This window comes from Coturnix japonica, chromosome 2 (assembly GCF_054131305.1).
Source record: "Coturnix japonica strain WE chromosome 2, WE-NBRP24, whole genome shotgun sequence".
Lineage (NCBI taxonomy): Eukaryota > Metazoa > Chordata > Aves > Galliformes > Phasianidae > Coturnix > Coturnix japonica.
In genome coordinates this window covers 77,663,236-77,690,397 of record NC_140664.1, presented here as the reverse complement: position 1 = coordinate 77,690,397, position 27,162 = coordinate 77,663,236, and the positions used below count along the sequence as shown (strand labels likewise).

At 46.5% G+C, this 27,162-nt stretch overlaps 1 protein-coding gene across 3 annotated transcripts; it reads left to right on the top strand.

The window, feature by feature from the left end:
* Positions 1–1,750: 1,750 nt before the first annotated feature.
* Positions 1,751–27,162, top strand: TNFRSF11A (TNF receptor superfamily member 11a). 3 transcript variants are annotated; one of them, XM_032442974.2, is made up of 11 exons: positions 1,751–2,008; positions 2,699–2,864; positions 12,951–13,032; positions 13,490–13,615; positions 14,144–14,287; positions 15,083–15,176; positions 15,539–15,633; positions 16,459–16,566; positions 18,360–18,412; positions 20,054–20,891; positions 24,151–27,162. In XM_032442974.2, exons 2-11 carry the CDS (start codon positions 2,805–2,807, stop codon positions 24,516–24,518), a joined length of 1,968 nt encoding a protein of 655 aa, XP_032298865.2. In that variant the 5' UTR covers positions 1,751–2,008; positions 2,699–2,804; the 3' UTR covers positions 24,519–27,162. The 3 variants fall into 3 exon arrangements, with proteins under 3 accessions (XP_032298865.2, XP_085396479.1, XP_015710019.2); XM_085540353.1 differs by lacking the exon at positions 1,751–2,008 and having other exon boundaries at positions 2,514–2,864; XM_015854533.3 differs by lacking the exon at positions 1,751–2,008 and having other exon boundaries at positions 2,587–2,864; positions 18,363–18,412.

Here is a 27,162-nt window from a genome sequence, read left to right as displayed (position 1 = left end):
ACTGTGTGACTCAGAGTCTTGGAGATCATCAGGTTGTTCTCTCACAAGCATGAGCAAATATTGGAAGTTAAAAATTCACCACAATGTTTGTATTTCCTTCCAGAACTATGTGGGCATTGTTATCGCCGCACAGGCTGCTGATAACCTATCAGCTCAATCCATGCTTGCACGTACTTGGGATACTCAGCACGTTCACAGTGGCGAGCTGAGAGCTTTTACTCTTTTGAATGCAGCAAAGGTTTCTGACGCATTCAGCACTGCTGCGTTTTTGTGGCATTGCCAGAAGTGTGTTTGATGTGACCCACGTTGCTCCGTTGTGACATTTTTGAAGCACACACCATCTGCTGATTGGCCAACAGTTAGCTGTCCAAACACGCACTACACAGGAAGAAAACAGTTGCAAGTTGATGGCGTTATTTGTGCGTGGGTTTCTGGAGGGTAAATAATACCATTTTTTAATGGATTCATTTCAATAGGCAGAATCCACAACTGAAATTAGACTCTATGCTAAACATGTGCAGACATGCCTATTTTTTTTTTTTTTTGTTCCTTTTGCTCTGTTAGCAAGCGCACACCCTGCACCATATGGCAGGGCGTCTCCCTGCAGTGGGTGCTGGAGCAGCCAGTGTGCCCTTTCTCCCTGCTTCCCTGCATGGATTGCTGCTGCTCCGACAGCTTTGCAGGTGCTCTGGGCTTCTCGCCTGTCCCAGCTGAGAGGCAGAGAGTTTGTGTGTAGTTCAGAGCGTGGAGTCCCACCAACATTTACTACACTGAATGGAGGAAAAGCCCTGACCTAGATCCAACAGATTCCCCCGATCCTTTGCTGATATGCAAAACACTTCCACAGCATTTCTCCGCGGGATGAAGAGAGATCCCCTGAAACAAGCGTGTAGCTTTCAGTTTGGCTTCTCTGCCCAGCTTTACTTTTTGTCCATGTGGGACACAGTTACTGGGCATGGTGGGGAAGTGGTGCCCAAGTTATGCCTGTGCACCATGCTGCTGGGTAACAGCTGCCCAGATGTGCAGCTGGGGGCTCAGCCAGACCCTGTTTGCCTCCTCAGTGCTCTGTGGTTCTCAGCACACACAAACCAAAGCACAAAAGCCAGTTTGCAGATGTGACAGCTGTGAAACACATCAAAGCATTCACCCTATCCATCTTGTGCAGATCTTGCACTACGTAGAACAATATATGCAATAAATGTAAAAGCAGCTGATTTCTGCTGTCCACTCCATAGTTTGTATTTCCAAGCATTTGCATTTCAGTTTCTAACGATCTGCTGCAGTACATGATTAGGACTATAAAGCACCCAGTAGTGGCTTCTGTGGGTTTTGGCTTAGAAACGTTACATTTAACTCAGAGGAAAATGTTTGAATTTTCAAAAAGAGGCTGTTTTGACATGGGGGGGGGGGGGGAGGAAGAGAGAGAAATTCCAGCCTGAACAGCACATACTTCAGGCAGGATTAGGGATCAGAGTGCAGAAATGCTGCAGCTGCTGTGCAGCACGGAGCTGCCTGGAGCAGCTCTGCACAGAGCACTGTGCTCAGCACATCCCCAGGCCCAGGATAACGCGTCCGACTGCTAACAGCAGCCAGCTTGATCCTGTAAACCTGTGGTTAGCGAGCAGCTGGTAGATAAACACTGCTCATAGCCTTGGTATTGTGCTAAATGTGAAAAGGGGAAGAGCCTTAATAAAGCTGTTCTGTTTAAAGAGAAACATTTCCTTGTATATCTCAAATACGAATGCTTGAAAACGCATTGGCCGGCCCAGGGCTGCAAGCTGCCCATGGTGGTGGAGGTGGCTCAGGCAGAAGGATCCATCCATGGGAGCAGAACCACCCGCAGCACTGAGGCCTCCCAAAGCACCCAGCCAAAGAGGAGTTGGGCACTGCCCTCCAGGCAGATCTGACACATGGCCTCCTGCCTGTCCCCACGCTTGTTTCTGTTCAGCAGCAGAGCTGTGGCCTGTCCTGCCCCATGTCCTCCCGTGGAACACCAGACTCACATCAGGTAAGCAGTGCCCAAGCGGCCACACAACACCTGGGCCCAGCACAGGCACTGAGGCCTGCTGGACACACACCAGGTTAAATGCTCACAGAGGACACTAAGGGTGTATGAAGGGTAGATAGGAGCTTCAGGAAGATGAAACAGGCCTGGCTTCACAGCCTCTGGATATTATGCAGGAGTGGAGAGATCACAGCTTTGTTTTGCTGTGTAGGTGGGTGTTTCTTATCAACTACAAAAGAGAAATCCCATAGTTGCCCCTACTCTGGGAGTCTTGAACTACCATGGAAACATAGAACGTCCCAAGTGGAAGGGATCAAACGAGTTAAAATCGTGTTGGGAGAGACGTCCTCATGCCCAGAGGTGTTGGGAAGGACACGGTACTACCCAGCCCAGAGCACAGCGGGCAGCAGGAGGCAGGTGGGCACCATGCCGACAGCCGTACCCGTGTGTAGGAGCAAGGCCGGGACACGGTGACTAAAAGGGGGTGGAGAGAGGAAAGGGAGGGACGAGAAGAAGGAGGGGGTGAGGGGGGGGGGGGGAAATAAATAAATAACCAGGAAAGAAAAAAAAAAAAAACAACCAAAAAAAAAAAACAAAAAACCCGCATGTCAAGTGTGAGGAAATGCTGTGGGAACTACAGTCAGGCCCTTTTTTTTTTTTTTTTTTCCCCCTCTTCTTCTTCTTCTCTCGTAGCTGAGAGGAAGGGCGGCACGAAGGAGAAGTAGGCAGCCCCATGCTCCGGGCCGCGCCGCCGGGACGCGGGGGCTGTGCCGGCCGGCGGTAGCGCGGCTCAGGCGCCATGCCGGGCCCGCCGGGCTGGCTGGCGTTGCTGTGCCTGGCCGCCGCGGGACACCCGCAGGTAAGGGCTCATACCCCTCATACCCCCGCCCGACTCGGCTCTATGTCTCTCTCTCTCTGTTTCGTGGTGTTGGTTTCTTTTTCGCAACTCTCGAGCGCCTTTTACTTCGCGGATACTTTCCAACCAAGGCATGGGGTCGGAGGGGAGGGCAGCCCGCTGCTGTTGAGGGGTAGTATTTACATATAGAGTGAAAAATAAGGCAGGCTCCACCCTGCCGCTCGGGTTTACCCCGGGGGAGCTGAGCGAGCCGCCGTTGCGAGCTGCTCCGATCGGGCGTGGGCCGTGGGCCGGCTGCTCACATGGAGCCCACGGGCCGGGCCTGAAGGCGAAGGGGGGCAGCCAGCCGCCCTGTCTCGTGTGGGGTCGGTGGCATCGCCCCGCTGTGGCAGAGCCCTTCCTGCTGGAGCTGAGCCTCCTCAGCGCCCTGCCGAGGACTAGGATCACAGAATGACCCGGGTTGGAAGGGACCTCAAGGATCACGAAGTTCCAACCCCCCTGCCTGGCAGGGCCACCAAACATACACATTTACTACATCAGGTTGCCCAGGGCCCCGTCCAACCTGGTCTTGAACACCTCCAAGGACGGGGCATCTCACGGAACGGCAGGGGTTGGATGGGACGTCTGGAGAACATCAGCCCTGCCTGCTGGTAAAGCAGTTCCCAGCTGTAGATCGCGCAGGAAAGCGCACGGGTGGGTTTTCAGTGTCGCCAGAGGAGGCTTCACAGCCTCTCTGGGCAGCCCGTGCTCTGTTGCTCTCATAGCAATGAAGTTTGTCCTCGTGTTTGTGTGGAGATATACAATCTTTCAGTTTGTGTCCATTGCCTGTTGCAGGGCACCAGAAAAGCATGGCCCCATCCACTTGGCTTCTACCCTTTAGGTATTTGTAATCATTGATAAGATCCCCCCCTCAGCCTCCTGAACAGTAATCCCTGGTCTCTCAGCCTTTCCTCATTAGGGAAATGCTCTCACTTTACTTTTTCTAATTAAACTGCTTAAAAATAATTCCTCTTTCCCCATGTTATTCAGGGCCCTCTAGGCTAGCAGGTTTTTCATTGCTCTTACACTACAGGCACTTTATTTCTCCCATTAATCATTGTTTGGCCTCCATCTGCACTTCTTTCATTTGAACTTCTACAGTTTCTCTCATTAGTCTTGATTAGGTGCGAGTGTCATTTTAAGTGCCTCCCCCTACTTAGTGCTGTTGTAGTGCTTCATGGATCATGGTTGGGCTCCCTGAGAGCAAGGTGCAGCTTCAAGGAAAAGAGATTACAGAGGAAGAAAAAAGCCTCTGCTGTCTGCAGCTTACAATTTAATGTCTGACCACATAGCCTTGAGAGCCTTCCCTCTGGATCTCTGTTCCTAAATATGTTGCCTTGAAACCACACAAGCCTTTTTTTTTTCCCCGCCAAAATATATGTTTCTTTCTGTCCACTCTCACCCCTTAGGCTTCTCTTAAATAGCTGCTTTCCAGGTGTCTTCCATATGTATATGAACAAGTGTGGGTGTTTCAAAAGAGACTTGCCCATCATAGATTTTGGGTGGATTATCCCATCTCCTATCTGTAACCTCTGTCTACCTATTTTCTGCCTGCTCTTCAGAGCTGTGATCAGTGCACTGAGGTGAGCAGACCTCACTGGTCTTCATGCTTTTGCTCCCATGACATTTTCTTCCTTCTGGAGCTGTTCTGCTTTGGGGCTCTTGTTCCTTTGGAATCCCCTCGTCCTGAAACCTGCTATGTTCTAACCTTAGAAATTCAGATCCCATGCTATAGATACCTTGATGTAGAAGCCAGCAGGTCTGTTGATTCATTGCTTTTTGCTTACAGAACCCTTAATATGGTGGGTGGGTGGTGGTAGGACAGTAAAATCTGCAATGTATTTCCTGTAAGGAATGAGAAACACTTGCACATGTAAGTTAATGGGTTCTCATAGAGCTGCTGAGAATAGACATTATCATTGTCATCATTTTCGCCCAAGAGGAAACAGGAACAGAGAATTCGTGACTTGCTGTAGGTCACACACCGAGCGTGGAGCAGAACTGCCAGGAGCAAAGCTCACCCTCCTTGTCTTGTGCTTCAGCCGCAAGATGATCTTTCCAAGTGATGCATCCTGGGTGGCTGTCAGAGGACACGGTGTTTGGCTTCGTGAGACACAGTCTGCCCGTCTTCTTTGTCACATCCCTTTCCTTGCTTCACAGCAAGGAACAGCTTAGTTGTTTCCTTCAGGTGGGGTTAAAGCCCATGAGAATGTGCATTTACAAATATCCAGTAACCCAGTTGTCTAATGTAAGTCTTATTCTCTTGTATGGCAACAGGATTCTTCCACTACTTTGTAGTCTTTGCTTTACAGGGAAAGTTTGCTCATCCAGAAGTCTTCATAATCCAGAAAGGTTTTGGCCAACATCTGTCTGTTAACTAAGATGCATCTATTTAGGGTGAGAGGGGGAAAAAAAATCCCCCCAGTCCATGTTCCTGCTCTGATTGGGACCAAAGGAATCACTTGATAGAGCAAAACTTTTTTAACAACTCATCTGAAGCCTTGGGTTTATTCTGGAGTTAACAATGTGAAAGTTTCTGTGGTTTATTTGCCCAAAAGCCTTTGCTGGAAATGCACCTGAGAACTTTTCATTGCTTTAAAGTTCTCCTGGATCCTATGAAAAACATTTTACAGCACCACATGTAAGAGGAATAACGCACTGCATATAAAACCAAACCAAAACGTGGTTTAAGAAACCTGTGTTGCTTCTCTTTTCATGTTAAGCATCATCTTCCTGATGTAATTTCTACTTTCCCACAGACAGGACCAAAACAAACCTTCACCACATTCCACAAGTCAGTCGAATTCAGAGCCTGTCAACTGGCTGTAGCAATACTAACCCTTGTCGTTTACAGCACAGAAAGTCACAGAAACCTCAGAGCATCGCCCTCTGGTATTTATGCCTTAGCACTGCTCAGAGGAGTCTTTGCGTGTGCCTGTGTGTCTCTCTGAACTTGAAATGTTGAAAACCCCGCTGTAGCAGGGACACGTGTGGATGCGGTGAAGGGGTGACACGTGCTGTCCTGCTGCTCCCTGCCCACTTCCCCTCAGTGTGACCGGGGCTTCTGGTGGCATCTGCAGTGACCAAGCCAGCAAGGTTCCCTGTCTGGATTCCAAATAAATAAGTACAGTAATTCCCGTGACAGCAGAATCCAGCTCTTCATCCAGCCCGCTGTTTGCAGAGAGTGAGCACTGGAACAGCTCGCTCATAGAGGTGCTGGATGCTGCATCCCTGGAGACACTCGAGCCCAGGCTGGATGGAGCTCTGAGCAACCTAATCTTGCTGTAGGTGTCCCTGTTCACTGCAGGGGAGCTGGACTAGGTGACCTGTAAGGGTTCTTTCCAACCCAAATGAGCCTGGTTAGCTTACAGGAGGTGGGCAGTGGGGGGAAGAGGGAAACTGGGCTGTATTGAGTCCTTGAGTCCTCAGATGCAGCTGTGTTCTTGCAAAGGCTGCCCCTTCCTTTCATTGGAAGCTTGATGTGCCAGCCCTTGAGTTGTTGGCTTCTGCTGCAGCTGCTCTGAGAATGGCTCATTAGCACTGATGGAAAGCACAAAGGCAAACATTTGTGTGTTATAGATGCAGTATAAAAATTAAGTGCTGTTTAACCAGGTTGCACTATGGACTTGGGTAGGCCTCTTTCTGTGTAATGCAATAGTCTGCCTGCAAGAACTTGCCCTGTTTTATGACTTACTCTTCTCTAAACACAGCCCAAAGTTCACACAGATGTGGGATGGAGCAACCTGAAAGCTGCAGGGTGGGCTGCAGGGGTGGCCTTGGCTACGTGTCAGGGCTCCAAGGAAGTGCAGGTGCCCTGGTGGGTCACTCCCTGTTTGTCACCACACCAAGGCATCGTGCCTGTGACATGGTGTCTTAATGGCAATGGGTGCCATGCTGGACTCAGCCCCACTCCACAGGGCCATGCTAAGTGCTGCTAGGTGTCCCAGAACACTCTGGTTTCTGTCCTGTGCCTGCACACCTACCTCAGCTGCTCTGCATTGCTCCCTTTACTTACCTTTCTGTTTGTGCTGGGTATGAGCTCTCTGGGCGGAGGGTTTGGCTTTCTTCTCTGTTTGTACAGCGCTTAGGATGTCATGGCTGCAAACACAGCTGAAGACTCATTAATCACAGCAGGTTAAGGCCCCATGTGCTTCTCACCAAAGTCACAGGGAGGCCTGCTGGGAAGGGAGCACATACATCCTGTAGCCCACGGCCACCATGCCATTCCTAACCCTCATTCTTGTTCCCCACCCCAATGGCAGGGACCAGGAGAGGCCACGTGCGGTGGTAGAGCCAAGCTGGCTGGTTTAATCCACCCTGCAAGAGCCAATTAGCTGGGGAGGGGTGAGAGAAAAAAAGTGAGGTCATTCACCCTGACCACTTTGTGGCTACTCCAAAAGAAAAAGAAGCGTATAGGATCTGTTCAAGAATGACAAAGAACAACATTTGTGACTGCAGATCGGTGCAGAGTATATTTAGTCAGCGGTCAAAAATGGAGGGAAAAGCAAAAGTCTCACATGGAAAAAAAAATACTGTGAAGTTTTGTTAGGCAACCTATTAATCTGGAGTGCAGATAGGGAAAAATGTGCCACTGTGTTCATATGAAGTCTTAAAAATTGCTTATGTAGCACACAGGGGAATCTATTTTGAGACTGTTATTTTGCTGCACCAAATAGTTTTGCCTTACAAGCCTTGTGTTCTCTGTAACTTTTCACTGCTCTGCAGCAAGAACAATGAGATGATTGCATGAATCTGTTCTCACAGGAAGAAAAAAGCTCTCCCCTGCTATAGTACTGCGTGTAGTAAAGCAGGCTTATCGTGGAAATCAGCCAGGTCCCCATTAAATCAGGGAGGGGTATTCCTGCTGACTTGGCTGAGCCCCGGCACAGTTGGTTCCTCATGGTGACACTGAAAGAGTAAATTAACCATTTCTCATCCCAATCCCGCATCCTTTTGTAAATACAGCCATTCCTGCTTGATGAAGGCAGTACAGACAGACCCTGGAAATCTCTCGTGGTTATTCCTGTGTTAAGATTCAACTCCAGCTGATGAAGCGTGGAAAAATAATCTCCTGAACTAAAATTGCCTCCTGTAAATGTGTCTCTAGTGCCTTATGTAATCATTATTATTATTATTATTGTAAGTGTGAATGGGTGAAAGGTTACTCACAGTGAGATGCTGACACTCTGCCTGTAGGGCTGAGACTTACTCCTTGTAAGCGGTGCTGTTGCACCTGTTTCACTTAGAAGGGAGAGCTCGCAGTTCTTATCACATGCAAAGTATTAACTTTGGTTATGTCCTTAGTCTGTCGTTCTTATTCCTGCTTGTTAGGGACTGCTGTGTTGCTACCAACCTTCTTTGCTAAATATTTTGGTTTGGTTGGCTTTTGGGTTTCTGCTCTCTGATTCATCTTTAAAGCACCCTACCTAGTAGCTGCCAGTCTTTGAGCGACTGTGACAGCAAGGCCAATCAAAGCAGCACTGACTGCTGGTCCTTCCCCATCCATGGAGCATGACCTGCTGCTCAGACGTTTGCTTTCTGCCACACATTAAAGCCAAAAGGCAGTGTGAATAGTCAGGATTGGGCTTTGACCGCTGCTTATCCACTTTCTGGTTGCAAGTTACATTTTTCTCTTAATGTCTTTATTATCTGTTTTATTCTTCATGTTCATTATGGTCTCTGTAGGTATTCAGGCTCTAGCAGGGTTTCAAGGACCTATTTTTAAGATTGAAATAATATTTAGTCGGTAGCCGTTGCCATTTCCCGGCTATATTTTACCACGTGATGGTAGTTTTGTGATGTGGTTTACTGGTCACTGGAAAGTTGACATCACCAAAAGCATTTCATTCACAATCTGACATTTTTGTGTTGAATTACAGACCTGCAAGTGAATAACTGGAATTGTGTGGTGGTGACTTGCGTGCTGTCCTAATTTCATTTTTTTATACCAGCAGTGAAGTCTGTCCCTCCTTGAAGACTGAGGTGCTGAGGCTGCAGGGTCTACTTCAGATTACATGAGGAACTGTTGGTCAGAGCTCAGTCCTATTGACAAAGGCAGATAAAGCCCAAGGCGCCATAGAAATATAGTTGTACAGCAAGTTGTACAAGCAGCTGTAGACCAAGAATCTCAAAAGCGAGTAGTATGGGTACGTTCAGGTCCCAGAGTTCAACAAACAAGCGGTGTGCAAGGCAGGAGCCGCCTGAGTTTGCTCTCCCACAGGTACTTGGGTCTGCAGTACTAAATGGAGAAAGAATGTGCTTTGTTCAGTGAAATGATGACAGATGTCTTGATTGCTCTCCAGAATCAACCACACTGAGCACAAAGGTGTCATCTTAAGGTAGTTAGGCCTTGGCGTGTCCCTTTACATCTCAGCTTTTCTAAACTAAGATTATCACTAATGAGCAGTCCCCATTAAGGCCTTGGGTTCTTGTTCAGAAATGACATGGGAAAAAGGCTGTGGAAACCCCCGAGCTTGTTCTTCCAGATTTTTTCTTTTAAAAGAAAGAGGCCCGTGCAACTTTATCTTCTCTGAATATTCATCTGAGTGAGAAAGTAATTTTAGCATCCATGACACACAGCTTCTGCTCTCATCCGATTGCTCAACAGCACCGAGAATAAATATTTCCGTAAGCCTGAGGACAGGAATCCGAATGCTGCTGGTTCCCCTTTCAGAAGCACCTGTGTGTGTGTTTTTTCAAGGTCTGAGTAACATGGTTGTGCCTTGTAGCTGACTCATTGAAGTTCTCTGACCCTACAAGCACAAGCACACTCTTGCTTAGCATTCTTTTCAACAAATAGGTGGAAAAAAGAGCTTGGCACTGTAACAGTCCTCCTGCAAACCTTGACAGGAGCATGCATGTTTCTCCAAGGAAGTCATTGGTGCTACCCCTGTGCTTGAAGGTAAGCAGGTGATGGCATGCTTTACCAAACAGCCTTTGACAATCCACTGAGCCCAGAGGACATTTGTTGTTGGCTTTTTTTCTTTTTCTCTGGATTCTTCTCCTGATGGGTGTTCCTGTATTATTCTTCTGAGGAAGTGTTTATCACAGTATGGCTAAGAATGGAAAAGACCTCCAGAGTTCTTCTAGTCCAGCCCTCCTTCTAAGGACCCTTAGAGCACGATGCCCAAAATCAATTGAAAGACCAACTTCACTAAAGAGAAGAGCCCTATGATGTCAAAATCACCGCGGCCTGAGGAGAGGAAGGGTGTCCTAGGGTTTACAGGGCAAGCTTAAGACTTTGGAGACTTGTTTCCATTTCCTGCTTTGCCACTAATTTCCTGTCACCTTTTGAAGCCATCTGGTCTCTAGGCCTGAGTTCCTCCTCTATGAAGTGAATTGCACTTTCCTATCTGGGATGGACACTGTGGCTGGGAATGTGTTGGTTCTGGTGGAGCACCGGCCCATTGTGCTAATGGCAGCATATGTGCTTCTAGTTTTGGATTGTTGCACCCTACAGAAAGCTGATGTCCTGTCTCACAGTGCCCTGCAATCCTCTGGCAGATGATTGGACATGGATCTACCTACCTTCAATGGGGCTCTGTTAACAAAAGGCTCCATGATCGCTGGATCTACCCAAAGAAAATGTGAAGGTTCTGTTGTTTCCCTTCCCATCCTCTCCACACTCTGCTTTCACACTCAATAGGTCCAGCCAGTCCATGTCTGTCTGGCATCTCTCACCTTTGTGAGCTCACAAGGGAGTCAGCAAATGGGCACCGATAGCTTTGTCTTTATTTCATTGAGATAAATAAAAGAAGGGAGTATTGCAGCTTTGTAAATGCATTGCCTTGTCTGAAAAGGGGAAGGACGCAGTCACAGAGGAGAATGCTTATTGACACAGAGCATAGATTTACGCAGCTGCAGCTGGGAGTATGTTGCAATAATAGCCCTCTTCATGCTACAGAGCAGGAAGGTCCAAAGCAGTTTACAAAAGGTAGTGAGCAATTAACATATGCTTCTGGCCTCTGCACAGAGCAGATTGTGTTGCTTGTTCTGTTCAGGATGAGTGTTGGTTCTCAGAAATCATTCCAAAGCTTTCTGCTGAATGCCCTGCAGCAGATTTGCATATCCTTCCTTAAACGGGACAACTTTGCCCTTGTTTGACACTTCAGTTTTTAGCCTTTTCTTATAAAGAGGAACTCTCAGTCTGGGGCAAACGAGGAAGAAAAGAACATTCTGTTGATAAAGCAACAAGTGGCTGGATCCATCCTTGGTCTCACTGCTTTTCTTGCCGCTTCAGACTGCTGGGAATAGGAGTCGATTGCTCAAGATCTTTTCTCTCTGCTGCTCAGTTGAGCAGTGTAGCATGAGCCCCATTATGCTGAGCTTGTTTTTAGCTCCTTGGATTACTGGAGCATTTCCAGAGTGTCTCCTGGACTGCTGAGCAGCATCACCATTCAGCTGGTGGCCTGGCCAGCTTTCTGCTCCTAGATCACCTGTTATTTCACAAGCACTGGTTGTTGTCCTGGTAATCAGGAAGACAAACAAGGTGGCTATTGGGAATACAGCAGAACGAAAGCTTTTGGGAGTATGGAAGAGCTTATTTATGTTAACACAGGGTCGGTGACCCTTTGTGCATGGTGCTGTGCAAACATGAAATGAAATCTTTGCTCCTAAAAACATATGATCTAATCAAAAAGCAAGATACTGCTTATGAGTGCAAAGAAAGAGGCAAGGAAGCAATAAGACAAAAGGTTAATTTCATGTGGGATTGTTGTAGTGATAAAAAATGGCTATAAGGTGTTTATAACCAGTAAAAACATGAAAACTCAAAAGCTCTGACTTAAGGTACTTACTCTGTTTCAGGCATAGTTTTGGTAAACACAAGTCATGCACCAACTCTTGGCTCAAACTCCAAGCCAGGAGGTGGTGTTCATGTTTGGTCATTTTTAAGTCACCTTTTTAAGACCTGTTCCCAGCATTAGAAGATGTCAAGGTGCTCGGAGAAAAATAGTTTCTATTCAAGATACTGCTGTTGATGTGATTAGAAAAGGAGGAAAGAGGAGAGGAAAAGACATGGAGGAAAACAGGGGAAGACACTCAGTAGTGGAATAAAAACCATTATCAGCCTGCATAGTACTTTTGTACACTATTAGACAACAAAAACTCTTGCCGAGCAGCAGCAGAAGTCCTGGCGCAGCTTTCTCCAAGTAAAAAATCAAGTAAATGAGATTTTAATAGTGGCAGTCAGCCGTAATGAGTAATTAATTCCTTGCTACGAGCTGATTTGGAGTCATTTTACCAATTGGAAAATCAATGACTGGATGTAAGATGTGGAGGTTGCCTGGAGTACCAGTGCCAGGAGAATCCCAAAGTGAGGGCATCACATGTAGCACTTTCACCTGGTTAGTTTGGGATCGGTTGTGTTGGATTTTTAGGATTTGGAGGGGAAAGAAGGCTGTTGGCTTCGTTTGTATCACCTCGGTGGATGGCTGCCTCAGTTAAATGATATCACCTCTACACAACAGCTTGGGAGCCATAAAGAGCTGGAGAATTAAGGTCCAGCATTTTGTGGGACTAGCCAGGAGTGTTGTAAATTCCGGTGGGAAGCTGAGAACTTCTTCTTCTCAAAGGGTGTAAATAATTCACTGTATTTGTTCGCCAAATACCATATTTTAAAGCTGTCAGTGGCCCAGGTTTTGATCTGAGGTTGTATACATGGAAGGGACTACAGAATTATGTCAACACCTTTTCTTTTTCCTTTTGTTTTTTTACAACTGTTTTGAGGTCATAGGCTTGAAATAATACAGTATTGTAAAAAAAAAATACACAAAGCAGATTAAATAGCATGTCCAATGCTTGCGACAATTGCCAGATTGTGATGTTATTGACTTAGCACCTGGCTGTATTGCTAGTCCCTGTGCATGCATGTTGTTGTCTACAAAGAACTTTTGAGGTCATAATTGTTCTGTTATGCTTTATTGGTCAGCTACCCAAAATGCTACACTGGTGGAAATTTTTCCTTCTCTCTGTCAACATTGTGAAGAGGTAGGTCTGAAGCTTTCCAGGTATATTGGGTCTCATGTCCTCTCTGTCTTTTCTCCTGTCCAGTTGTCACTACAAAGCACTCTGCCATGTGAAAGTGAACAACACTATGAATACTCTGGACGGTGCTGCAAGAAGTGCGAGCCAGGTGTGTGAGTACTGGGCTGTACTGCCTCCGTAATCAAAAAGCTCCCTAGAAACAGCTGTGGAGGTCAGTAGGGCGACTTGCTCTCATGACTCCGCCAGTCTATTTGCACATACCCTTGCAAATGCGTAATCTCAGGCTCACAAGTGCCTACAAGTGTAGTAGCGGTCTCACTGACCTCAGCAAAAGCCAAAGCAATTTTTTTGTTGGGATAACATCTTCCTACTGCACATGGTGTAAAGTAGCTTGGTCTTCATGCATGTACATGGGACTGATCCCATGTCATGAGCTTCACAGATGTTGCAGTGCCACTCTGATTTGTCAGCTGAGTGAGGAAATGAGTGGGGATGAAACTTTTGTCCCCAGTAGTGCAGCAGTGTTGGCCCATCTCATTTTCCCTGTGCACAGAGAAATGGTGTGCAGCTTGCAGATTATCTGCTTGTCCTTGTCTCCTTCACAGGAAAGTATATGTCTGCTAAATGCACTGAGACTTCTGATAGCGTGTGCCAGCCGTGTGGCCCGAACGAGTATATGGATGTCTGGAACGAAGAAGATAAATGCTTGCTACATAAAATATGTGATCAAGGTGAGCTATTCATACTGAAGAACCTTTTAATCCAAATTAGTGAAGAGTGAGATGGGCAAGTGGACTAGGGAGTGTGCTCCTTTTGGATACGTGGCAATGAAGGCTGAGCTTGCACATGACCCTGGTGGATGGGGAAGTCCCCAGACACCAGAGCGTTTTGCTTCTATGCTCTGCTGAACACTGCAACTATAATCTTCATGATCCCGATAAGATTATCTTCTGTCAGGCCTTTCACTCCCTGTGACTTGGATATTAGTGACTGTCCTTTTGCCCAGCATACTTTGCACTCACTTTTGCCCTTGTCTAACTCTTGCAAAAGCTCTGTTTATTTTCTGCTATGAGGAATAGTATTGCTTAGGAGCCCAATCAGTGAGGTGTCCCATGCTGATCAAGGGCCTCCCACGCTTCTTGAAAGATTCTTCTAACATGAATGGTTTCACCTCTGGCATTCAAGCAAAGCAAATAGGTAGAACAGGATGTTTATGAACTCAAGGCTTGTTATTTACTGCCATCTGCTTTCTCCTCTAGGAAAAGCTTTGAAAGAGGTGAACCCGGGAAACAGCACGTTCCAGCGGCAGTGTGCCTGTACCACAGGTTACCACTGGAACGAGGACTGTGACTGCTGTCAGAGAAACACCATTTGTGCTCCGGGGTTTGGAATTGGGCATCCTGGTAAGATACAGAGAGGGGACATACAAATGAAATATCCAGCTCTGGCCTGCATCGTGTGCGTTGTGAGATACTGTAGACTCTCAGAGCATTACTACTGTGTACAACTCTCCAGGACTATTTGCATATGAAAGCCTTCTGCCTTTGAAGTAAAGTAAAATCTTGGATCAAGTGAGGTTTGCCAGCTTTATCATGTAATTTAGTCCAGAGTCTGACTGAAAGCAAAATGCAGGTATTTTGTGGGTGGAAAATGGAGATGGTTAAGTTCAGCGCTGTAATGGATGCTGGAAACAGCTGTACCAAGCATAAGGACCACCAGCTGTACCATTCAGCACATGGTAGAGCAGTAGAGGACAAAATGCTGCATGGGCCTGGAGCAGAGTGGTGGTGTTTTCCTTGCAATCTAGCAAACCCTGATACAGCACTTCGTTTACTGTGGCTTCACGAAAGTGACAACACAAGTTAACGTCACTGCCTGTGCTGTAGCATTGACAAGAGGAAGTTAGTGGAAGTGGACACATGAGAACAGTGCATTATTTTGCAATAACTGGAAATGATGCCTGGTCGTTTCGTATTCTGATCGTGCAGGGGAATGTGCTTATCTCACCTGATCGCTTTTTTCTTCCTATGTGTGACCGTCACTGTTGTTTTAATATAATTTTAGATCTTTCTATCTTCAGAGAAGCTTTTGGGGTGGGGTTGGAGTGGGAGGGTGTGGGAGCATAGTCACCTTCCCCTCGCTTGGAAAGAACTCACAGAAACTCAGCTGTTATGTTTTTCTTCCTCTGCTACACACAGTGCAACAAGACAAGGACACACGCTGTATGCCATGTCCCAGAGGCTACTTCTCAGAGGTTGCTTCATCCACTGATGAGTGTAAATCCTGGACCAAGTAAGTTACTTTGCCTTCCAAAAAGCTGATTATGGCCACAAGGCAGTGAGAAGCTTGAGAAAACACACTTCTCAGTGGAGTGTCTCTGCTTCTCAGTGGCATGTATAGAGATGCTGGTTGGTAGGATAAGGATAGCAATAACGGTATTCTCATGCTGGATCTCAAGTCTTTCTAGGATTGGGAGAAAGACAGCTAGGACAGCAACTGCTGAATTGACATAGGCAAAGATAAAGAAGGTGTCTGAGCTTCAGGATGGAGAAGTGCAAGAGTACTTTACAACAGAAAGTATTACTCTGCATAAGTGTAGGAGCCACGATGAGCTCCCTCTTTGGAATTCCATCTTCTTTGTCTTTCATTTTTAGCTGCTCAGCTCTGGGATTGGCAGAAATAGTCCCTGGGACTGATAAGTCTGATGCAGTGTGTACAAAGCAGAAGATGACTGAGCAACCGGAATATGGTATGTGTCCTCATAGAGCTTATCTATTAGAAAGTACCAGGGAGGAGGAGTATATGTTTACTAGAGTTTTTGGCTGACTTAACTCCTTTCCCACTGTGGATGAGAAAATGGGAAGCAGCTGTAGACTAAGACAGAGCTCTTGCGAAATCTTACCTTTAATGACTACTTGAAGCCTAGCAACTCTAGGGCCTTTGCCTAGTGCTAAGCAGTGCTTCACACCTCTCTCTGAAGCTGCATGATGAGCAGTGTTGCTATTATACATCCATGATTTTTCCATCACGTTTACTGCTCTTTCATTTGTCAGCTTGCCAGTGTCTGTAAGTGTGAACTGTTTAAAAGCCACCAGCTTCTCCTCATGTCTCCTTTATAGCAGTGCCTAATGTTGTCAGCTCTCTCTGCTTGCCAGTTGCTCTCTTCTCTATCCCAGGAGGCATGCAGAGGTTCTTAGATGACGGCAAAATTTTGCTGGCTGAGGTCTGTAGCTTCCACACGCTATGTGTCCCTCTCATCTTCAGGTAGAGCAAGCACAGCCCATAGGCTGCTGGTGGATTCAAGAAGATTTTCAGAGGAGTGTGGCTGAGTCACACCTTTCTCAGACAGTAAATAGTGAGATGGCTCTGTACCTTTTACCTTTAATGAGACTGGTTGTGACTGAACTCCGTAAGTGCTAGAGCTGTGGTCCTTGTTATACATATATATAAACTGAAAATCAGTTAGGAAGGATAAAATGGCTCTCCTGTGGAAAAGTGGGTGACAGGAGCAAGGGTTGTGATACTGCTGAGAACAGCAACATGTTGATGGTATTATCTTTCTTACACCTTACAGGAACAAACAAGATCTTGTATGTGTTGATTGTCATCTCGTTTTTTGTGGCACTAATTGGCATTGTCATCTTCATCGTATACTACAAGAATAAGGGAAAAAAGCTGACAGGTACGTGATAGCTAATGTTATGTATGAATGTGACAGCTGCGTGTCTCTTTGTGTACTCTTTTTTTCACGGGTACCCACCAAGATGTGAATTCCTGTCCATATGGATGTCTTGACTAGCACAAAGCCAGGCTTGAAAATCTTTCCTATAGGCAGGGAGTGTATTACACCTATGCATCTTGCTCAGCTTCTGCCTGCAGCCAACCGTGCCAGGGAGATGAGTGCCTTGAGGGTGGATGTAGCCACAATATGTATGATGGGGGAGGAGGGGATTTTGTATCAGCATGGTAAGTCTGTGCTGCCTGGCACAGCAGAGCCCGTGGCCAGAGGGATGCAGGGAGAGACTTCACCACCTCCTGCCTCCTTCTCCCTGCTTTCTTTCCTCTCCTAATCCCCACATTTGGATAGTTTAAAATGTAGACTTCAAGACTGATTTGTATTTTAAAATGTGATAGAGGCAATGTTTTTAGCAGAACACTAGGAGGAGTAGCATAAATAGTAAACATATATATATATATTCTTTTTAAATCTAGCAAATATACACTGGATAACATTGGATTTTTGAATATATTGTGAATAGGATGAGAAAATCTCCTTCAGTTACTCAAATCTGTTTTAAGCACAGTTAAGAACATAGTCTTAATGTTCTTCTCATTTTTTTATTTTCTTCCCCTAAACATGGAAAGCATTTCCTACTGTATTTTTTCCCTTGATCTCCTTTCCCAAGCCCCAGAAATCTATGAAATCTTTTGGGAGCAGCGGAAGGGAAGGCAGAAACCCTTGTAAGGTATTTTTCAGCCCATGTTTTAGAAATATGCCGTTTCTACCACACTAAACATGGGTTGTGCTAAATCTGGAATTCCTGGGATGGGCTGAAGGAAATGGTGACTCTCCTTGCAAAGCAAATACTTATGATGCAGAGCAGGTTAGGGGAGAGTGCTCTTTACTTAATGTTCCTATTGACCTGCAGCTCTGCAGTGACAGTCCTTCATTGCCTTTGCGCAGTAGATCCTTCTAATTAGAGTCCCAGAGACTTGCAGACATAGGAAGAAACTCTGCCTGCTTGGGGCCTGATTGTAAACGTGCAGACCTAATATCAGAGGTACAGAGTCATTGCTGGGAAGTGACAGGGGCTAAGTGGCTTATCTATCTTCAGATGTACAAAAACCAGTACAAGCTTAAAGCAGAACTTAAGCCCTGCACAATCTCCTGAATGCATAAATAGAAAGCAAGAAGAATTGCTAACTCTATAAAACAGCTTTAAAGCATTATTTGACATGAAGCTTTTCCGTAGGAGATACTTTGATAAGCTGTGTTTCCTAATTGAGTACATCCCTGTCAAGTGGAACACACCATACTTAAGCCTGCCATCCCGTGGCTTCAGTGGCTTGCCCTCTTCTCTCTGGTCTCCTCACTCGTGTCTGAGAATGGTCTTTGTGCCATCCATGTGACTTATCTTGAAATAGAATGCACAGTTCTAAGTGGGTCGGTACCAGGCCAGTCATAGTGTGGTGACATGTGACAAGGAAAGAAACCCCATTTGATGTGGAACACGGTTTAACGTGATCTATCTTAGGAGCTTGGAAACATTTGTTCCACAGAAATACATCCTTGTTCCAGTTAGAATGAATCCTCAGCTAGCCTGATGCCGGGACACTTGAACAGTCAGTAAAAACGGTCGTGCTGGTTTTCATTTACTATAATATTATGGGTCATGAATGACTGTGGGTGTTTAGGTCTGTGGCTAGTTTCAGTGCCTTCTCTGTGTTACAGCTACTCCTTTGTTTTCCCTACAGCAGATCTACAGAACTGGGCTAACGAGGTGTGCAGCCAAATAAAAGGAACAAAGGTAAAGTCAGCGGCACTAAGATTTTCCCCTCTGTTTTATGTTTTCCTCAAAACATTCCCGACACCCCTCCTTACTTTAGTCTTTGTGTTAGTCTTTGGCTAGAAAACGAGTTTTGAGTTTCTCAAAAGCCACTTACAGCTTTGGCTTTTTACTCTGTTTTTCTGTAAATGTGAGGCTTGTGAAATCACCATTCTCAAATAGCTTCTGAACCTGCTCTCTGGTTTCAGCCAGCTTTAGCAGTGGTAACAGTCTCTGTGATGATTAAATATCCATAAGAGAAAGTTGAACATGAGCCCATGTTAGTGAACACCTGAGACTCTCACCTAGGAGAGAGCCTTTCTGAATTCTAAGGCTGGGAAAAGCTTAACTTGAGTTGCCTGTTTTTATATACCAGGGTCCTCATGGGAGAGGGACTTAGATTTGATGCAGCACCGAGAATGCTGAACACTTCAGGAACTAAGAACAGAGCCATCAGCTAAAGGAAATGGCCACAAGGCCCTTTAATTCTGTCAGTCAATGAAAACCTTGTGTGCGAAGAGCATATGACCTTCCAAAGGGTTTTGCTCTGGAACAGCCCCAAATGCCCTTGCTTGAGACTCTTGGTTGGGAGCATAGATTCACTTGCATATGCACTGTCTGATTGACACCAGGGACATGGACTGAGGTCCCCCTGAGCTCCCAGGTGCGTGCTCTTCCATTGCCCCACCTGCCAGTCTAAGAGCTCTAGATTAGATGTGGTAACATCCCATTGCTACGAAAAAGAAAACAAACCCAGCAACTTTTTGAGCAGGCAGTTACTCTTTTGTCTCATAAGTGTTCTTGCAATGTCCTGCACTGGCAGCTGCTCAGATCCTCTGGGACAGAGGAGTGAATCAACAGCAATTAGTGGCTGGCAGCATTTGCTTTGTGTCCTCCACTGTGGAGGAAGGGAACAGATGCTAGAAATGAAAGGTAGCGGTTCCCAAACACCCATCATTACGCATGACTTGCAGGAACTGAAGGGAACCCTTGAAGTATTTCCCAAACCTTTATTTTTTTATGGAGCTTCAGCCAAAAATATAACTTAGCTGTAAAACTACTGGCAAAGAGATGTCACAGGCGTTTGCATTTGTTGTCTTAAAGTTCTGGAGGTTAAAGCGACGATGTCTGTTTGTCTTCTATTTTTCTAGCCCGTCTCTGAATCAATCCAGTATTTGGATCAGTTATTACTTCTATTGCTGTTCTGTTATTACTAATAGAGATTTTGCTCACAGTGAGGTCTTTACAGATCAACAGTCTTTCAAAGACATAGATTATTCAGGGGAGTTACCGACCTTTTAAGCATTTAGGTAGGTCTAACCAGTGTCCACAAGAAACAGCAGAGTCCAGCAGGTCTTCTAGACTCTCAGGTGCCCTCTTGACTGGTTGATGGTTGGACTTGGTGATCTTGAAGGCCTTTTCCAACCAAGGTGATTCTATGATTCTTAAGAGCTAACAAACCAGATTGTCTGAAATTAAGTTTTATCGAGTCCAGCAATGCCGCTCAATCCCACCAGCTCCACGCTGAGGAAGCATTAAGACATGTCTGCTTCTTCTTCGTTCAGAAAACAAGCTTGAGCCAGTTTCTTTATTAAATACAGTTTTATTTCAACTTACTTTCAGGAGCCACCTAGAGATGCATACGTTACCATAAATATAACGAACACCACCATCCCGCAGCTCACTGAAGACATGCGTCTCCTGGGCCCTGCTGGCTCCCCTGCCCCTGGGAGCTCACCCTGTGGTCACTCCACGTGCAGGCATGGCAGCCCAGGCACGGCACCCTGCAGGGCTGGGGGCACCCTCCAGGAGATCTCTGTGGGGACTGAGACCGATGACGACCATTTCTCCCCTGTTCCCACGGAAGATGAATATATGGATAAAGATCTCAATACTGCCGATTATTTACCTTTACTGAGTCAACCTGACGGTAAAACGTTGTCATTGTTTTCAGAACCAGTGGAGGTAGGGGAGAACGATAGCTTAAATCAGTGCTTTTCAGGGATTGGGAGCACAGAGGATGTGTCCATCCCTCAGGGCTCCGACCCTTCCTCCAATGCAGATGGTGTACACGCCACCATGGACAAATACCTCCAGAAATCTTGCCAGCTTTCCCACGGTTGCCCAAAGGAAATTGACAGCAAAGACACAGATCGTTTCGCAATGAACCATGACTCAGAGAAGATCTGTGTGAGGTGTGGCGTTTCATATAGGGAGACTCCCAGAAAGGGGAGCAGACCCTGCTGTGCTGCAGTTGATGGTGCCTCCACCTCCCCAGAAACTGGATGCTATGCACAGTGCACCTGTGGCTTGAATTTTCTCTCTGCTGGTCAGAGCCCTCTAGCAAGTGACCACGGTATGGAAGATGCATGTTCTGATGGTACCAACGCAAAGTACCAGAACACAAACAGAAGCACTTCAGGGACAAACAGCAGCACTTCAGACCTCCCTCCAGCATCTGGTAAGCCCATTAAGCTTGGCCTGTACACAGTCGTGTAAGATTAACTTTGGTGCTAATTCATTATTATTCAGAAGGTCTGAGCTGGGAGAAGGGAAAAATAGTGATGCTTTTTCACTTAGTTGCCCTGAAGCTAATCTGAAAGATAGAGCTGAAATAGGAAGGTCATTTGCTTTATAGCGAATATCACATGTAGCGTGAGCACTATGACGGATCTCTGCAGGAGAAGACTTAGAAAGAGGAGAGAATAGTGACCGAAAGGCTGAGGTGAGAAGAGATGCATAACTCTGAAGGGCGTTTTTCCATTCTGCAGCCTGCGTGTGTATTTTTGTCCTTGCCATTAGGATGTGGGACAGTTACAATCATGTGGTGGTCCATGAAACTGGCTGGAGCTGTAACCTGGTGGTCATGGTTGGGTATGAGAGTCCACGATCTCTTTTGCTTTTAGCTTTTCCTCTTCATTTAAAAGTTCTAATGGATAAACATATATATAAAATATAAACAAAAAATAATCGAATTTTGTGATTGACCTAAAAATAATTTCATATTGATGTTTTTTCTCCAAATATAAGCACTCAGTCTCTAAACTTTTGAAACACTGATGTCTCCAGTTTACTGCTTGGCTCCCAAGTGACTAATTCAGTGAGTATAGCAAAATAGTTAAATGAAAGCAGGGATAAAAACCACCGAAGAAGGGAAGTTATGAGCCTTTTCTGGATGAAACTTCCGTCTCTTTTCTTCCTTATTAAAAGCCTGCAATCTTTTTGTCGTATCCTATTAGTCATTCAAGATGATAATCTCCTGAAGACGGATGCTCTGTTTTTATTTGCCTGTGCACTGCCAAGTGTAATGGGACCTTAGTTTTGTCTGGGACATCTCAGTGTTACTGTAATACACACAGCAATCATAAGCAGTTGCCTTGCTTTGAAACCACATCATGCCTTAACGTTTCTTACGCAGACATTCTTGTCAGTCTGCCAAAGACCAAAAGTGACACTTTCAAGACCCGCAAGTGAAATTTTGAAGGCCCTTCCCTGCTAAACATACAGTGCTGTGCGGGAATCTCAAAGCGAGCAGTGATCTTTCTAAGAGCAGACACTCCTTCTACTGCTTCAGTTTCCTGAAATCTTTAAGCAGTTTCACTGCTGGATGTGTACAGAATTCAGTTAAGTAGCAAAGAGAAGATGGATTTTGTTTCTGTGGAAGGTGACTCTGGGCTACTACTGAAACTCAAGTCATCTCTGGCACTGCAGAAGTGCTGCTTTTTCTTTCTGAATCGCTCAAGAAGAGGAAGAGAGAATAAAGGAACATGAGGGCAAGCAGGTTTAAGTGACGTGCTTGCAAATGCCATCTTCGCTCTGCACCACAATTGTTTATATATGATTTTCACTGTGTCAGTACCTTTGGCTGTGTACTTGCTGTAGTGCTATCTGGTGAAACCTGAGCATAGATACAGAGTTCCTGATTCACCCCAGCCTTGGCGTAACGCCTGGAGGTACTGGCTGAGCTGTAGGCAGTGAAAGAGTGTGGGTTTAGTCAGTATGGAGCTGATGTCCCTTGCTGGAGTGGCCTTGCCTGCCTGTGGAGTGGTGGTGCCCTGGTGTGTCAATCCTCAGCTCATGCTGGGGCTGCTGGTGGAGCTGTGGTGGTAATCAGCCATTTTGCTGGGCCTTGTGAAATGCCCAGGTGGAATAAACATTTGTGCATAATAAAGCTTCTTCCAGCAACCACTTTGGAAGCAGTTGTGCTAAGGCAGAACTGTATGAATGTGGGTGGATGAAAAAATGGGAAGAAAAATGATGTGGGTAATTCCATGAACTTTTGAATTTAGTTTCTTAGTACTCAGAATGACAGCAGAAATTGCAACATCTGCCCCTGCTGTGAAATAACCTTAGAGGACCAAAGCAAACGTCTGGACAGGTGCCATTCCAGGCTTCATGGATAGCAATTGATATGAGCCTTCAAACACCTTTCCAGATCCCCCAGAGCCTGGAAGCAGTCAGAATGTGGAACATTGGATCACGGCCACCTCAGACCTTGTGTAGGACTTCAGCGTAAGGCATGAGTGGTGGAGGACTTTGATGACTCATGGCTAGGGATGGCTTTGCAGAGCCTTCACATTCAGAGCCCACACCATCCCAGTTCAGTTGCAAGAAGCAACATCAGATGGCTCTGAGGAAATTAATCACATGCGTTGTTCCCATTCCTAGTGAATAATTACCACGGAAATTTGTCTGCCTTTCTAATTAACATCATCAAGATCAAAAGGCTGAAATGCTGCAGGGAGCAGTGCCTTCACTTATCCTCTGAAGGCATCCTTTATGCCTTTCTGATTGGAAGCACATTTCTTAGTGCAACACAGGGAGTTCCTGTGTCCATTTACTCTTCTTGATCCTGTACTGAGCTCAGGTGAACTTTTACAGTACCTTTTATGAGTGAAAGGCAACCTGTGTAAAGGCAAACAGGTATTGCTGTAGCTCTGTGGTGCCTGACAAAGTTGTGTTGATGGCAAGCAATTAGGCTAAACACAGGGGAAACAGCTAGGAGGGAAATTCCCTGTGGAAAGTGCTCAATTGACACCTCCTGTTAATCAGCAATGCTTGGAAAGAAAGCGAAGAGCCAGGAGTGTGATGGTTTAGCTGAAAGAAGTAGGATTACATGAGGGGACCCGTTAGATTCTCCTGTACTGCCCAAGCTCGGTTGGGTATCATATGAGGTCTTCACTCAGCTCTGCTGGAATCTAGCAGTGGCGTGTGAACAGTAATCTTACAAGCTCCATTCCATGTATTCACCACGACTGCATGGCCTGACGTTAAGTCTTTCAGCATTTATTGATTAAACCTGCTGATTTGCCCACGTGGTAGGACTCATCACGTACCAAGGGGGAAAACAACATGCTAATACCTGTTTCCTCTCTAACTGGAGGCAGTCTGTGAGTAGCTCGTGTGTCTGGAGGCAGTGGGAAGGTGAGGTTATCATGCTTTCTTGCTTGTGGGAGTGCAGTGTGTAGAGACAGCTTTTCCAGAAGCCCCAGACAGCCCCCCTGGAGCAACAGGCTTCATCCTGAGGAGGCACAAATGGAAGTCATGAGAAAGCCCCATGGAAGGCATTGATTATGAGAGCATCCCTGTGTCACGGGGGAAAAATCATGGAACAAAAGCAGAGCTATTGCAGCGGATTGAATTCACCATGCTAAACATCCTCCTCATGAGAGAAAATATTAATCATGCTTGTCTTCTTTTCTCCCCCCCTCCTTCCCCAGGAAATGTGACTGGAAACAGTAACTCCACGTTTATTTCCAGCGGACAAGTAATGAATTTCAAGGGAGACATCATCGTCGTCTACCTTAGCCAGAACTCCCAGGAGGGAGCTGCAGCCTCGGGGGCAGCCGAGGAGAACGTCAGCAGCCCAGTGCAGGAGGAGAACTCCAGCCGCTGTGAGACCTTCGCCGGCAATGCTCAGCACTACAAGGAGAAGTGTGCTGAGCTGCATGCCACCATTCCAGTGGGCAATGGAGGGACGTGGCACCACACAGCCCCAGTGCCAAGCCTGGCCCGACGCAGTGAGCCCACACCACCCGTGCAAGAGGAGGGCAGGCTGGGGCACAGCTCAGAGAAGGTGTTGAACTGACGTGAGACACTATCCCTCAAGGGGGTCGTCCCCACATCCCAGTTGTTGGGACAGATTCGTTTCTTCTGAGAGTGTTGCTGGCCCTGGGGTCCCCTGGGAGACTTGGGATTGGGGGAGGCCAGGCCCTGCAGGCCGCCTGTCTCCTCAACGGGGTGGCAAGTTCTCCATGACTCTCCCAAACAGCAGCAAGGGACAGCTGAGGGAAACCCCTCAGTATGGGGGACTCGGCAAGAGGGAGGACGTGGATCACCAGCTGTCCCCTCCTGGAGAGGGGCAGTGTGCTGGAAGGGGCTCCAGGCCAAGGGGTTGATTTTTTTGTACTGGGTGGGAATTTAGTAGCTCTGTAGGTTATCCCTTTCACTGGGACCTCAGTCTTCCTCAACGGGGGAAGGAAGCAATGGCCACCTCTGCTGCTGAGTTTGGTGCCCACCTGGCAGGGCAGGGATGGAGTAGGTGGCTCCAGCCCTTCCTATCAAAATGGAGCAGGAGCTCCAGTCCTAAACCTGCACAACAGTCAAGATCCTTGTCTGCCCCTTGCTAACTTGTGGGTGTGAGTGGGTATAGCACTGCCTTGGGTTACAGTAACAGGCAAATTAGCACTGATATGCCTTGAAAGTGTATCAGATTAATCCTGAACAAGAAGCATTTATAGTTTTGAACCCTGATTCACTGCCACCTTACTACATCTCCTCAGAGGAACACAAGCCCCTTAAGCTGAAGGTGAGCGGTGTGTGCCTGGTGCTCTGTTGCACAAATCTTGCCATTGACATGAAGCTACAGAATGGCTAGCAGGTGGAGGAAGGACCTAGGACAGCTAGCTGCAGACATTTCCCAAGTGGCAGGAGAGGGAGGGAGTGCCTGAAGGTGGAGAATTTGGTCAGAGTAAGGCACGTGTTCCTTCATCTGCCCCCAGAAATTTGCCATTCCCACTGATAGTTTCATTAATAAGCAACGCTTTGTTTAGGCAGCATGAAATGATTTCCAGAGCTCAGCCTGTCTGAGCTGAAATCAGTGTAGCCACTGTCACACTTAGAGCTGTAGGACCAAGGGACTGGATTCAAAGAGTAACAGCAGTTGTTAGTAGAATGTCAGCTACTCAGTTGGCTTTGATTCAGATCCTGTATCCTTCAGCCTCCTCCACCAGCCACTGTGGAAAGGTGAAGGGAAAAGAGCCTCAGGGAACCCCCAAGAAGAAATCATGGTATTTTTAATGTTTCCTGACTAGAGGTTATTTTCAGATGTTCTCTTGCATGTGCAAGTGTTGCAGGAGCCTTTCTTCAGTCTGAATGTATAGGAAGATCAGTGCTTGTTTCCCACCAGAATCTCTGGTCAAGTGTGTTCTTAGCTGCTCTGACAGAAAAGATCTCTGCAGGGAGGGCTCCTCTCTAGAAAGGTGGTAAAGCTGAGAGGTTTATGGCATAGCTGCTCTGTTAACTGCTCTGAGGGTGAAGAGAACCCATGAAGCTAACACCGTCATGGTGAACTTCTCATCCACAGGACAAAAGGATGGCTTTAGCCTCCCTCATCTCTCAGGAGAATAATTCTGCATTGTTTATATGGCTGGGGTGGAAAGCTCAGCGTAGTTGTGTGAGACTCTCTTGGGTTGCTGGGGCATGTAACCAGTCTGACTCCCTTTTACCTTAGTGTGACCTTCAAGAAAGAAGGCCATCTGACCTGAGGCTCAGCCAGGCAGGAAGGCTGTGCCATTCAGTGATGGCCGCTGCTCTTCCTCTTCGAAGGAGAGTCTGCCTTTTCTGTGGTACTGTCCTGTGCTACCTGCTGGATCCTGCAACCACCTCGCTGTAGCCTTTTCAGGCCTGTGTCTGTATCCTCCAGGCACTGATGCAGTAGGGACAAGGAAGCAGAACTGCACATCAGGTTCATGCCAGCTGGTTCAGATGCTTTCCCACTTCAGTTTTGCTGTTGTATTTTTCTAGAAAGCATTCATCTAAGGCACCACGTAGCCAGCCCCATTTACAGGACAGCAGGGACTGAGTCAGTGTGCTCAGCTCTGGGTGAACCAGATCTATGCAGGTCTGTCTCCTTCCATCCTGTGGTCTCCACACACCACCAAAGAGCAGGCTCGAAATCAGAGAAGACAATAGGAAGTTCACTATGATGTGAGGGAACGCTTTTCCTTCACTGGATTACAGGATCCTGCTGAGTGGGTTTTGAAACTGGGATCAGTAGGAGCCATGAAGAAAAGGATCATCGTATCACAGCACTGTGGCTGCTCCCTTATGGGAAACACAGCACATAGAAAGGTCCAATTCTTGGTCTTCCTCCAGAGTCTATGCAAAAGTGAGGAAGCCCTATCACAGTTAGCAGCATGCCACGTGTTCCTCAGGTCTCTGCCTGGCTGCTTAGGCGTGGACCCCAAAAGGGGTTTCTGTACCTTCGTGACTTCACATGTCAGCTTGGAGCAAGGGCTGGTGTTTAACATGTCTTTGTACAATGGGGCCTTGTGCATCGGGCACTAACTTGGAGGCTTCTGGCTGCTATTGTAATACACATAACTAATGGTAATACGAATCTTAAGGCCTATTTGAGAACGAGTGAAGATTTGAATTAACGGAGAGAATCAAATATGTTATTATTTGCCCTTGCTCATTTTTACAAAAATAAAGTCGTTAATATAAAAACA